The 14,330-nt window shown below is 39.7% G+C and overlaps 1 protein-coding gene across 5 annotated transcripts; it reads left to right on the forward strand.

Moving 5' to 3' along the window:
* The first annotated feature begins 604 nt into the window (after nucleotides 1–604).
* rsrp1 (arginine/serine-rich protein 1) lies at nucleotides 605–11,066 on the forward strand. 5 transcript variants are annotated; one of them, XR_011952430.1, is made up of 7 exons: nucleotides 605–684; nucleotides 2,389–2,441; nucleotides 4,387–5,232; nucleotides 6,187–6,347; nucleotides 8,387–8,477; nucleotides 9,947–10,042; nucleotides 10,514–10,671. XR_011952430.1 is itself a non-coding variant. In XM_072548351.1 (6 exons), the coding sequence occupies exons 1-6, from the start codon at nucleotides 611–613 to the stop codon at nucleotides 10,655–10,657; spliced, it is 1,374 nt and encodes a 457-aa protein (XP_072404452.1). In that variant the 5' UTR covers nucleotides 605–610; the 3' UTR covers nucleotides 10,658–11,066. The 5 variants fall into 5 exon arrangements, 1 of the variants encoding a protein (XP_072404452.1); XR_011952429.1 differs by having other exon boundaries at nucleotides 9,355–10,042; nucleotides 10,514–10,587; XR_011952432.1 differs by having other exon boundaries at nucleotides 6,917–10,042; nucleotides 10,514–10,587.
* The last annotated feature ends 3,264 nt before the right edge of the window (nucleotides 11,067–14,330 follow it).

The following is a 14,330-nucleotide window of genomic DNA, read 5'->3' on the forward strand; positions in this document are numbered from 1 at the left end:
AATTTGGAATTCTAAATGCCATCAGACCAGTCTTTATTTTGTTCACAGCAGGCTCGTGGGGCCGAATGGGCTTCTTCTGCTCCTATTTTGTGTGCACTTTTATTTAAAATAGGGGGTTAATAACCTAAAACATCACGCCCCAGAGTGTAAAATTCAAATAAAGTTTTTTAAAATGCGAATGGTGTAATGACATGTATTTCAAATGAAAGAGGCTTTGAGACGGGTTTCAAGCAGTAATTATAGCTGAAGCATTAACATTATCTTCAAATTCCTTCTAGAATTTTCTGTGTATTTGTTTGTTTCAGACTTGCAGCATTTTACAGACGCCTGCGTCTTATTGTTGATTGACAACGCATATGACCAATGAGGCGTCGAGTTGCCGACAACGGCCCAGGCCACATTTTGACTGACGGTTCAGTAAACCAATATAAAGAGAGGTCATACCAGCACACACCGTTCTATAGGCTAATATCGCAGGCAGTTTCCAAACAAACGAATAGAGACAGCGATCACGGAGCGATAGCCAATGAGAAAGGGGGATTGAGGCGGGTTCTGGCGAGCAAATAGGTTATAAAAAGGGCGAACTCATTGCGATTGTCGCAGTGAGAAGATGGTGGTGGTTGTTGATGGTCATGTTTGTGGTAGTCCAACCGCATCTAAGGTTCAAACCGCCCATTATACTCGGTGAGTCTTTTTTAGTATTGAAGGAGGCCCGCTATTAAAAAATGTTCTTATATTGAAAATTTCTTGAGGGGTATGGATGATGTAATTCCGTGAAACGGTTTAAAGTTTCGGCTTTGGCTCTGACGCAGTTTTGACCAACTGGCGAAATGAGGGGGGAATGAGATGATTTGAGTTGGGATCGAGATTCTGTTGGCTCGGGTTGTCGAGGTCTGTGACAGATGTAAAGCATCGTTTAGGTTGCCTTAGCAAGTAAGGTGCTATTTGGGGGAGTGGGACCAAACCCAACGGGTTGGGCTGTAGCGGGGGGAAGAGAGTGGAGTGGGGTCAAAATCAACAGGTTGGGCTGTAGTGGGGGGGAGTGGAATGGGGTCAAAGTCAATGGGTTGGGCTGTAGTGGGGGGGGGGGGGGAGTGGAGTAGAGTGGGGTCAAAGTCAACGGGTTGGGGTGGAGTGGGGTCAAAGTCAACGGGTTGGGCTGTAGTGGGGGGGGGGAGAGTGGAGTAGAGTGGGGTCAAAGTCAATGGGTTGGGCTGTAGTGGGGGGGGGAGAGTGGAGTAGAGTGGGGTCAAAGTCAATGGGTTGGGCTGTAGTAGGAGGAGAGTGGAGTGGGGTCAAAGTCAACAGGTTGGGGTGGAGTGGGGTCAAAGTCAACAGTCCACATTAGTGGTGCTGGCAAAACAGCCGGTCAGGCAGCATCCGAAATGCAGGAAAATCTATGTTTCGGGCAAAAGCCCTTCATCAGTCAATGGGCTGGGGAGGGGGTGAATGGAGTGGGGTCAAAGCCAATGATTTGGGCTTTGGGGGGATGCTGAGTGTCAATGTGCATTTTTCGAAGTGTACTCTTAAAACAATTGTGGAAGCTTTAAGTGCTTGTTTGTTTTCTGTTTTTTGTCATAATCAGGTTTAGCCTGTTGTTTCTATTGTTGAAACTAAAGTTGTCAACGTGAACCATTTTCATTGTTTTAATTTTCTGTGAAATTAGAAGCTGGATTTCTGCACAACAGGGTGTTTACACTGGTGAAAGCCAAGCCCTGCTGACTCATTGTTAAGTAGCTCTGTCCTCTGGCCAATTGAAATCCTTAAGCAGTGGGGAATATTCTAGAAAGTGACTCACTTGGGTGATGTAGCTGAGTGACATAGGCACTTGTCTTTTGCTTTAGGTTTAAAGATAACCACTAACTTTTATCAAATGAATGGAATGAAAAGGCTCCACTGTAATAGCTTCTTGCATTGTATGATGGTAAAGCATTGCAATATGGTTCACCAAAGTAATCTTACAATTAAAAAAAATCAATCTGGTATTGTGGGTAATAACATTAATGCAAAGCTTAGATGGTTCAAGGTATCAGTCAAAGGAAGGACAGGGTACCTATTGTCAGGCAGTTGGAGTAGTCGAGCGATGTATGGAATGAGACTGGCTTGATGAAGGGCTTTTGCCCGAAACGTCTATTTTCCTGCTCAGATGCTGCCTGACCTGTGCTTTTCTGGTGCCAATCGTGACTCTAATTTAGGTAGCTCGAGTTAAGACTTTGGTTGTTCTGGGAGCAGTGGAGGCACTTGTCATGTGAGCAGTTCCAGGGGTAATGCAATTTAAAATGAGGTGAAGTTTCTGGAAGGATTTTGGATTTACTGGTAAAAATCATGTTCTTGTAGTATTACAATTCTGAACCAGGCTTTGCATATAATGTATTTTTTTGTTAACAGGCTAAATTCCTGTAATCTTTCCTGGGAACCTAGGGAAGAGAAATCCAGCTATGGTAAGTCCAATTATTTTCATATATGGTAAGTTCTAGTTGTAGTTGAAAATCAGTGAGTCCAGCATTCCATAATGCCTAAGAGAAACTGTTTGGAGTTAGGGAATTTTTGTGCTAAACAATCAGTATTCATTTGAGTGAAGCATTGTTAATGTAGTGTCAAGGGTTCATTCAGTGTGAATTTATTTTTCCTCTTGGGTTAATGTTGGAATTGGAGTGAGGTATTTGAGAGCTTACCATTATTTAGCACTGTTATTGGATAGTAGAAATAAAACCATGTTTCATAACTCAAGTTTTTGTAATGTTGACTTGTGTATGCATTCCAAAAAAAATTGCAGTCCCAAAATGTCTTTCCAATTGTGTACCAGAGGTTAATGCTGACTGAAGGGCTTGTTTAGTTCAGCTGGATAGATGGTTGGTTTGCGATTTGGTATTGTCAACAGCATGGGTTCAATTTGCCCACCCTTGTTTACCGTGAACTGCACTCTTCAATCCCTCCCTTGCCTGAGGTATGGTGATCCTTGGGTTAAATTCCTCACCAGTCATCCCTCCTTAATGAAAGGGAGCAGTCTGTGGTCTGGTAAGACTATGGCAACTCACATTAACATTTAGTGCTGACTGATTGTAAAACTGGTCAGTCCTAGTGCATAGAGCACAAATGTCTGGTGGCATCAATATATAGAGAAATGCAACATTGCCGTAGCATCAAAATATGCAGTACCTGTTTAAAGCATTTCCCTGCTTTAAAATTAATGGCAAAAGAATACTTCAAAAATGGGACAGTGGCACAGTGGTTAGCACTGCTGATTCTCACTGCCAGACACCCGGATTCAAATCCTGCCTCGGGCTACTGTGTGGAGTTTACACATTCTCCCAGTGTCTGCATGGGTTTCCTCCCACAGTCTAAAGGTGTGCAGGTTAGGTGAATTGACCATGTTAAATTGTCCGTAGTGTTAGGTGAAGGGGTAAATGTAGGGGAATGGGTCTGGGTGGGTTGCTCTTCGGAGGGTTGGTGTGGACTTGTTAGGCCGAAGGGCCAGTTTCCTCACTAATCTAATCTATAACTCTGGTCATTGTCTCCAGGTGATTTGAGTTATTGAAAACCAGGTGGAAAAGCATTGCACTTTGCTTTTTAAATGATCACATGTTGAAACTGACCCATTAGATCATTTTGAAAGATGAAACTGAAGCTGAAAATAGTTTTCCACACTGAGTTTAAAATTTGAAATTTCTAAAATATTGTACAGAAGGTTAACTTACAAACTCGGAAGAAAAATGCTGTAGTTTCTAGTCGACTTGCAACATAAACTTCTGATCCTTCCAGCAGCTGTATATGATGTGTTGGGCAGGGCACGGCAGTGATTGTTGGGGGTGGGTTGGGCAGGGCACAGCAGTGGTTATTTTTGGCAAATGGTGCATGACTTGTTCTGTTGAGTGAAGGGAAAATGTGATAGGTCTCAATGGAGCAACACAAATCAAAGGGAGATTTATTGGCCACTTTCAAAAGTTTAGGTTTTTGCTCATTTAAGAAAATGTTTCCTGTCGCAGGTAGGTTAGTAATTGGAGACAGAATTATGATCGGATTACCCTACCTGACAGGTGGGAGTAGATTTAATGAAAAATTTCAGCATATAATTGGATATTTGCAGCCCTTAAAATTGAAGAGAAAAAGTGCATAGCTGTGGAGAATGGGCATAGAGTTGCATTAATAATGCCTTTAACACGCTGATGTAGTTGTGGTGTACTAAATAAGTACTTATGCTTCATAATTGTCAGATGCTAGTGATTAATACTAGACCCATAAATGTAATCTTCATAAAATAATGGAAAGTAGCAACATGAAATTGATTTGCACCATCTACTAGATTTGGTTCTTGTGTAATGGTGTTCATTATGATTAACAGAAGATTTGTTGACTTCATTCTAATGTGTTTGTTGATCCATATAGGTAAACCAAATTTACAGCAAGTGTGTGATAATGTTCTGAAATCAAATGCAAAAGTGGTGCAGGTGATGGAGAAAGACATTGAAATGGATTGTGAAACAGGTGGATGCCATGTGCAAGAACAGAAGACTGAAAGTATATTTGCTGCTGTGCATGAATTGAGACTTAATTCTCCTTGTCAAGGAACTGACAAGAATCAGAGAATGTCACGTTCCAGAACACTTGCTATCAAACGATCTAAAGATTCCCGATCAAGTTCAGCGTCCTCTTCAGGCAGTTCCCGATCTGGTTCGATGTCATCTTCGGGCAGCTCCCGGTCAAGTTCTGCATGTTCTACAGGCAGCTCCCGGTCGAGTTCAATGTCATCGTCAGGTCATTCCCGGTCAATATCAGTATCATCTTCGAGAAGCTCCTGTTCAAGTTCAGCATCATCAGCAAGCTCCCGATCAAGTTCATTGTCATCTTCAGAGAGGTATGGTTCAAGTTCGGACAATGTCTCTTTCTCTTCGAGAGGCAGATACGTATACCGCCAAAGGAGCTATAAAAGATCAAGGCGAAGTTGTTCAAGGTCCCGGTCTAGAAGCCGGTCACGGTCTTGTTACCGAAGATCCAGATGTCAAATGTCTTACCGGTCACCACAAAGATACAGGTCTAGATCCAGATGTTCCAGATCATACCAAAGGCCAAGGTCCAGCTTGAGGTACAGAAGGTCCAGGTCCAGATCATGGTCTCGGTCCCCGTGTCGATTTCGGAGAGGTTACTATGGCTTTGCTTACAGAACACAACCACGATCCCACCAAAGGAGTCGAAGCAGATCAAGGGACCGATCTTTCCGCTTAACGCAAAAAGGTAGATTTTTTGAGTAGGAATAAGACCGTTGCAGCATGTTTTCAAAATGGGGATATAGGTTGTTCAGCTGCAATGTGCATTTTGTTAATGCAAATCTGCTGTAACATGATTGACAAATTGGAAATGCTGTTTTTAAAATGTGAAACCTTAAACTTGTGCTGACGGTAATGTGATTATATTGCCAACAGTTTGTGCCGTCTCTAAAGTACAATTTTATTGTAATTCAGATTTGTGCAAGAACACAACCACAGTGCTATTGAGGAACTGCCTGTTTTATAATCTGATCACCGTATCCCTGTTAAAAAGTGGGTCTTTTAAAATATTGACGAATTGCTGTTTTGTCCATCAAGTTACAAACTAGTCTGTTCGAACAAAATCCTGGGAAACTAGAGCAATTTGTAAATCTCTTGATGTGCAAAACTAAGTTTGCAGCTTGCTATTGGAGTTAAATAGCATTAGATTGCCCCATCAGCTAATGGCAATGGATGTTGGGACAGTATAGCTTTGGTTAATTTTTTAATGTTGCAATGTGGCCATTATAAAACAATTTACTGCTATTTTCTAAACATTACATAATGGTTTAATCTGCCTTTCAGAATCTGGGAGAGATGTCACTTGGTCATGTGACATCTTTAATTAAAGACCGCAACCAGTTGTTTTTAAGTTCTAGGTGATTATTCAGTATTGTACTTAGTTACTCGGTTCTGACTGTTCACTATGCACTGTTATGCAAACACAGAAAAATGTTTTACCTATTCAGTGCTACATCACAAGACCAACAGACTGCAATGATATTCATGGATACCACCACAAATATTTTAACTTCATTTTCAGTTCTTTTAAATTGTACCTTTTGTGATTTAGTACTGTTATTGCCTGTCAGCACTTCAAGCTTTTGACAACTTGATTAAATGTAGGACGAATTGCAGCCTAAAATGTTTTTTTTTGTTTCAGATAAGCAGAAATTACTTGAAATTGCAAAGGCAAATGCTGATAAATTATTGGGAAGGGGTAACATCTGCTTGCCTTCTAACTTGAGGCCTGCCAATCCTCTCACTGAGAGACTTTTTGAAATGAAAAGTAACAGCGATGCAGTAAAAGCAGTAACCAGAAAGGTGAGTGATAAACTATTTCAATTTAATAAATTGATTTAGCTGCATGCCATTGTCAAAACAGTGCTTTCTATATTGATATTTGAGCACTTGCTCACTTGTACAATGTATTGTATGATCTTTATTAAAAATGGCTGTTGTCAACTTACCTAAGCTTTGACATTCTTGCCGATTGTTGCTTCTGCAGCAAGATGGAATAAACTTGGTGGGTTTAACCCTTTTCAACTCAACCATTTTTACAATGGTTTAATATCCAAATTATGCTTGATAAGGAGATCAGTTTTATTCACACAATGAATTGCAGCATGTAACTATTCTTAAAAAAACTAGTGGAAATTGTACCATGCTGCCTTGTACTCTAAGGGGAAGAGACAATTTACACTTGTATCATGTTTTTTTTGTGACCTCAGGTTTCCCCAATGTTTTTTATAGCTAATTAGTACTTTGTATACTTTTTGTTGTAATGAACAGTAATCATTAAACTCAGCAGCTTGTCAACATGTCATTCAAACGCTTCCCATATATAAAAACTAAAGTTGGTTTGTGTGACTTGATTTATTTCTGTTTTATAGAAGCCTTGAAATGGACTGCACTTCTTGAAGATATGAGGTGGTATCTTTGTATCTGCGTGTGTGCAGTGTTTGGGGGCAGCTAGGCCAATATAATATAAAGGACAATTGCCTTTCAAATATTCTATATAAATGAAACTGGGGCGTTGTCATTGCAACAAAATGTTAAGTGGGAAGGCTGTTTAGGGTTTTGTGTAATGTTAATACATTAGTTTTTTGACACTTCCTGGGACCAAGGGGTGAGCCATTTAGCTCTCTTCCTGGGGAATCCTACAATTAACTGCCCACTATTAATATGTGGAAGGATAAACCAATGTGCATGAACTTTTACTGCTGCTGCTCCTGTTTTTTGTTTGTTGGGTCAAGGAGCTCCGTGATCTGTCAAGCCAGAAGTATGGTCAAATGGGGCAACTAAGAAAAATGTGGTAAGCTAGGTCTCTGTTGTGCCGCTCAAGTCAAGGTAGCACAGTATGTTGGTTCTTTAATATATTGTATTGTCCCTTTGTAAAAGGAGATTTATCCTGATGTATTAGTGTTCTGACATCTGATACTTAGTCTAAGATCTTGATGGTGATATCAACAGATGCATCATTTCTTCATGTCCTGTATTTTCAGAATCATTGTTTAGCAATATGGCCAAGAATTTTTTAATGGAAATATAACTACATAGAACATAAAGCACAGAAATGGTGATTCTCCCCCAATAGACTGGGTGTTCACATTTCATGAAGTCATCTCCAGTTCTATTTACCCCTTGTCTGCCATTCAGCGTTCTTTTCATTTTTCTCCTGTATTAATCTAGTTTATTTTTGGAATCGGTTTGAGCTGACAACTTGTAATAAATTCCACATTCTAGAATTCTTTCTATTTAATTGAATACATTCTTTTGCAAGCAAAACCATGTTCTTAACTGTCCAATCCTATCATTGTTTTCAAAATCTTTTGTAAAGTCAGTTTTCTTAAATCTCCCATCTTGTCATTTTTGAATACCTCTTTTATTCTCCAATTTGTCTCTTTAATGCATAGGATCTAAGCAGTACACCATATTATCCCTCATGTGGCATCATTGGCTCCTATATAAGTTTAACTTCATTACTTTCAATTGCGTACCTCTAGAAATTGATCTCAATGGTTTATTAGCATTTGAATTGCTTTACTGATCTGGAGGGCTGCTTTTGATTTAGTCATTTGTATTTCTAGCTCTGTTTAGACCTCCTGCTATTCAATTTCTTAACTTCCAAGGTGTTTTTATTTTGTTTGCCACTTAATTGTGCAATTTACAATTCTTCTGATATATCCATATGGTATTTAGCTTTTCCTCTTATGCCCTCCAGTTTGGAATTAGCCGAAATTTCAATAGTTTCTCAAGTACATTCAGTTATGAATAAAAATGGGCCCATCCTTTGTGGAGGATCACTTTTTTGTGCTGTAATCTGAATAATAGTTTTCTCTTACTCTGTTTTCTATTTTTAGCCAATTTTGTATTCATCCACCAGTTTATTTCATGATTCCAACTGCTCCCTGGCCTTTGTTACAAGCCTAACTGAGTGGTATCTTATAAAAGGTATTTTGATTACCGGGAAATGTAAAAATGTCTGATTGCTTTCCTAAGTACTTGTAATAGAATCTCAAGTGTTGAGTATTCCATGCATATAGCAAATCAATAAACCCAGTTTAATGTTAAATAGATTTGCAAATAGATACACAAATTTAGTTATGACTTAATATCAGTGGTTCAAGTCACCCAAGTGACCTCAAATACCAGAAAGGTCCCCTGTAGATTAAGTTTGTTTCAAAATGTTGGCTGCTTTGTAGCTGTGTTCAAAAGAAGCCTGGACAGTCTATCATTTAAATGGACGAGGATTGCTTGTCTCCTTATTCTGAGCAGGTCTGTGCCCAAAGTATGCACTGGACTGGCCATTTAATTTTGTCATCCTGTAATAGGCTGTAAGTGGACAAGTTGAGTTGTCAGTGTACTTTCCTGGTTGAGATGTAGATGTAGTGAGGAGGGAACTTCATTTTCAATGTATCCATGTTTCACTTGACCTTGGAGTGCTTGATCTGATACTGGGTCCAAAAGCATTTGGTGCCCACTCTGTAGAGGAATCCAAAACAGTATAACTGCAAAGCGCTTTATGCTGTAATTCTGTACCCTACAGAATCTACTTTGCAAACTATTCCCTATGGTCTAGGTCAGTGAAAAACACTAAATTTTCCAAATCTGGATAATGGTTGTGCTTATATCAATTTCAACGTGCTGCCAGCGTTTCAAGTTGATTAATATTATACTTTTGACTCACTTCGTAATGTGAGAAATCATACTGCAAATTCACTTCCTCCTGAGGCTTGACTAGATGCTGCTTTTGGAATCTGTATTGATCATGCTTTACAACTTTGCTCTAGGATTTTCTTGTCCTCATAACTTATTCACTGTGTTCCAGGAAGTTTTGAATATCAGATCTTTGCCGAAGAAGAGACCAACAGTTTTTGAAGATAAGTTTATTGGCTATTATAGCCTAGAAAATATACTTTGTCAACAGCTGCATACAGTCCTACATTTGTAGTGATTAATGTGTTACTGAAAATGCTCAGAAGCATTTTGAGCTCTGAAGTTGACATTGTCATTGAAATAACCAACATTGGGAATTCACATTGACCTGAGATATTGATTATATTGCAGTAGTTGATACCCATTCAGCTTGATCAATGGTCAGATATTTTGGAATTTATCAGTCCAAATCTCACTCTTGTATCCTTGGGTCAGCATGATAAAATCAGGTTTGATGTGTTTTAAACTGTTAATTGTTTTGGTGAAAATTTACAGAATTAGTGTCAAGCCAGAAGGAACAGTAGCAACTTTACTAAAAATTCTGCCACATCAGTTAGAACAAGTGCCATTTATTACTCAGTGTTGGGTCTGTCCAACCAGTGCTAAAAATGCTTCATTCAGAAGGGACTGTCTGATGTGGGTCGCAATATAATACTTTGGCCACTTTTAAGATTAACCTGTGGATATTCTGTATTTTTGTGTAGGACTACAAAAAAGCTGAAGGTGATGAGCCACTTCAGAAATTAACCAGTCCCCCGGCAAAGATTGAAACAAACCACTGGATAGCTTTCAGTGTTAAAGTAAGAAAGAGAGCATAAAATGTTTATTGCATTATTTCCTTCTTGACTATCCTTTTAAATTGTTTATAAATTCTTGCTTGGAGAAATGTATGGATGTGAAGTTTACAGCACCTTGCTAAGCTGAGTCTGTAGCTGTTTTTCCTGCTTTGATGTGACAATGTGCTATCTTCTGCTTTGTTTACCAATTTTTTAATTGGTTTCCATTGTGAAGTTCTTTTATGTATTATTACATTGTGCTGATATGGCAGTTTTGTATCAACATTAGTTGAGGTGGCTTCAAACTTGTGCTGTGCTTGTTACTGTGACACAATATATTGAGGCAATAGCAAGCTATAATCCCATTCAGGTTACAATTTACCTGAAATAATGGCATACTTAAATTATTCAATCTATATCTATAATGCTAAACTAAATCTTTGTAGTTCTGGTTGCTTTTGGCAGCTAATAAAAATCTATTTATTCCTTTTGCAGAATACTGTGGCAAAACCATTGAGTCAAAAAACAGCAAACACTTCTAGAGACTCTCCTGAACAGAAGCCGAAAGGAAGCCCGTATGGACAGTGGGTACTGGTTCATAATGGCCACAAGAACACTGTTAAAACAAAGACTTGTTGAACACCTTTTGAAATGTTTTTAAATCTATATTTTTGTACATAAGACTAATTATCCTGAAGACCCTGGTAGAACTGTTTTGCTGAGCAGATTATTGTGATAGCACTCCACTTAACTTGTGAATCATGTACCATTTGGCTTAATCCAAAGTATTCTAGCTTTTGTAAAAGTTAACTGGAATAACATTCATGTGTGGATCAGTGTGTTGAGTGGACAGATGTTTAGACTTTGATGGTTATATGCCAAATACCATATTTCTGAAATAAATTGCTGTTTTGCAGGTAAGATACTGGCGATTTTATCCAAGATTTCAGGTGGGACTTTATTTTGTTTTTCCACAGAAATACTTCCATTTGTTTTGTCGATATTCACTGTTTTCCAAAATTCAATAAAGGTAATTTGTGAATTTAAATTGTTTGATGTTTTCTTTTCAATAAAACATTTGTATATACTGTTATAGTTCATGGAGGCATTTTATAGATATCTAAAGAAACTTTAGGATCGTGGGCAAATACCCACCACAGAAGCAAAGAATATTGGTAGATCAATTATGCAAGTGATTTTTTTGTCTGAATTATTGGGGTTTGACAGCTGAATTTCAAAAGACTGTGATTAAATGCAGTGCATATAACAGACTTAGATAACATCGAAATATACAGCTCCCAGTATTGAATTTCATTTAACAATACTTTATTAAGCTGGTGCAGTGTTTTGTAAGAGGAATAAGACTGTTTTCTGGGCCTGTAGATTGTGAATGATCAAAAATGGTATTTAGTAGAGTATGTTAGTGTGGGAGTTCAGGCAGAGTTTACGGATTAATGAGAATTATATCTGCAATAAATGCTGTTGATTGAATCCTAAAGGACAAATGGATCGGTTAGAGTTAGAGGCAATGAGGAATTTACAAGAGCAAGGGGATGTGATGGATGGATGGCAGTTATAGGAAGGGGGTACAGTCACATAGAGGAGTTAATTCCAGGAAAGGTAAGAGGCAGGCAGTTAATACAGTAGTTTCCTGTGGCTATCCCTATTTCAAACAAGTATGCTGTTTTGGAAAATGTAGGGGATGGTGGATTCTCAGGGGGTCATAGCACGAACAGCCAAGTTTCTGGTATTGAGACTAGCTCTAATGCAATGAGGGGTAGCTCTGGTTCCAAGAGATCAATTGCTAGGGGACTTGCTGGTCAGAAGTACAGACAGATGTTTCTGTAGCCAGCAGCGAAAAATCATCAATGGTGTTGCTTCCCTGATGCCAGGATAAAGGATGTCTGAGGGTGCAGAATCCTCTCAAAGGAGAGGGATAGCAGGAGGTCATTGTACACTGAAGGGAGATTAGAGTTATGTAGGAATTTAAAAAGGAGGTCCTCTAGTAGTAATAACTGGATTACTCCAGGTGCTACACGCTAGTGAGGGTAGGAATAGGAGGAAAGAGCAGATGAATGGCTGAGAAGCTGGTGTATGGGAAAAGGATTCACATTTTTGGATCATTAGAATCTCTTTTGGGATAAAAGTGACCTGTACAAGGACGGATTGCACCTGATTTGGTAGGGGACTAATACTGGCAGGGATATGTGCTAGAGCTGCTCAGGAGGATTTACCCTATAAGGTAGGGGGGGAGAAACCCAGGCAGATAGTGAGGAAAGAGACCAATCTCAGACTCTCTCAGTTGAGAACAGAAGTGAGTCAAACAGGCAGGGACTGTAGTGTTGTCCCAGTCAAATTCATGTTGCTTGTCATCTGTGTGTGTGGCTACTAAGGATAGCTGGTCGTGTTGTTTTGTGGCTAGTTGGTGTTCATGGATGCCGATCATTAGATGTCTTCCTGTTTGTCCTATGTAGTGTTTTGTGTAGTCCTTGCATGGGATTTTGTACACTAGTTTTGCTCATGCTGGGTATCTGGTCCTTTGTTCTAGTGAGTTGTTGTCTGAGAGTGGCTGTTGGTTTGTGTGCTGTTATGAGTCCTCGTGGTAGCAGTAGTCTGGCTGTCAGTTCTGAAATGCTCCTGATGTTTGGTAGTGTGGCTAGTCCTTTGGGTTGCGGCATGTCCTTGTTCCGTTGTCTTTCCCTTAGGCATCTGTTGATGAAATTGCGTGGGTATCCATTTTTGGTGAATACATTGTATAGGTGTTCCTCTTTGCAGTTCTGGTGTGCTGCAGTGTGTTGTGGCCCTTTTTGAATAGTGTCTTGATGCAACTTTGTGTAGGGGTGGTTGCTTTTGTAGTTCAGGACTTGGTCAGTGTGTGTGTGGAGGAAGGCCAATTTTGACAGTACTAGGCAAGAATGTTCAAAAGCTGATTGGGGGCAAATGTTTGCAGCTAAAGGGATGGTTGGAAAATGGGAAGCCTTCAGTAATGAGATGAGTGTCCAAAGAAAGTACTTTCCCGTTAGTGAAAGGAAAGGCTGGTAGGCATAGAGAATGCAGGATGACTAAAGAAATTGAGGGTTTGGTTAAGAAAAAGGAAGCATAGCTCAGATATAGATGATCGAGTGAATCCTGAGTATAAAGGAAGTAGGAGTATACCTGGGGAAATCAGGGCAAAAAGGGGACATGAGATAGTTTTGGCAAATAGGTTAAGGAGAATCCAAAAGGTTAACTAGGGAGAGAATACAGCCCCTCAAAGATCAGCAAGGCCTTTTGTGTGGAGCTGCAGGAGATGGGGGAGATGATAAATGAGTATTTTGCATCCGTATCTACTGTGGGAAAGGACATGGAAGATATAGAATGTAGGGACATCTTGAAAAAAATCCATATTAGAGGAGGAAGTATTGGATGTCTTGAAATACATAAAGGTGGATAAATCCCCAGGACCTGATCAGGTGTATCCTAGAACTCTGGGAAGCTAGGCAAGTGATTCCTGGGCCGCTTGCTGAGATATTTGTATCATGGTCACAGTTGAGGTGCTAGAAGCCTGGAGGTTGGCTAAGTGATGCCTCTGTTAGAAAGGTGCTAAGGACAAGCCAGGGAACTATAGACAAGTGAGCCTGATGTTTGTGGTGGACAAGTTGGAGGGAGTCCTGAGGGACAGGATGTACATGTATTTGGAAAGGAAAGGACTGATTCGGGATAGTCAAATAGCTTTGTGCGTGGGAAATCATGTCTCTCAAACTCAATCGAGTTTTTTTAAGAAGTAACAAAGGATTGATGAGGGCAGAGTGGTAGATGTGATCTATATGGATGTCAGTAAGGTATTCGACAAGGTTCCCTGTGGGAGACTGTATACGGTGAGATCTAACCTTGATAACCAGAGAACTAGCCATTTGGGTACGGTGTGATGGTGGTGGATTGTTTTTCCGCCTGACAGCCTGTGACCAGTGGGATACGACAAGGGTTGGTGCTGGGTCCTCTCTTCATTTATATAAATGATTTGGATGTGAGCATAAGAGGTATTGTTAATTGGTTTTCAGATGACACCAAAATTAGAGCTGTAGTGGAGAGTGAAGAAGGTTACCTCAGATTACAATGGCACATCTGATCAAGATCCCAATGTGCTGAGTGGCAGATGGCATTTAATTTTGATAAATGCAAGGTGTTGCATTTTGGAAAGCAAATCTTAGCAGGACTCATACTCTTAATGGTATGGTCTGCGGGAGTGTTGCTAAACCGAGTTTGGAGTGCACAGCTCCTTGAAAGTGGAGTTGCACGTAGAAAGGATAGTTGAAGGCGTTTGGTATGCTTT

The sequence above is a fragment of the Chiloscyllium punctatum genome, chromosome 27 (assembly GCF_047496795.1).
Source record: "Chiloscyllium punctatum isolate Juve2018m chromosome 27, sChiPun1.3, whole genome shotgun sequence".
NCBI lineage: Eukaryota > Metazoa > Chordata > Chondrichthyes > Orectolobiformes > Hemiscylliidae > Chiloscyllium > Chiloscyllium punctatum.

What these genes read in the sequence shown, in the direction of transcription:
- rsrp1 (XM_072548351.1), top strand. Translation starts at nt 611, where the DNA reads ATGGTGGTGGTTGTTGATGGTCATGTTTGTGGTAGTCCAACCGCATCT. An exon ending in CAAACCGCCCATTATACTCG is followed by an intron (nt 685 to 2,388) that starts GTGAGTCTTTTT and finishes TTTTGTTAACAG; the next exon opens with GCTAAATTCCTGTAATCTTT. An exon ending in TAAAAGCAGTAACCAGAAAG is followed by an intron (nt 6,348 to 9,946) that starts GTGAGTGATAAA and finishes ATTTTTGTGTAG; the next exon opens with GACTACAAAAAAGCTGAAGG.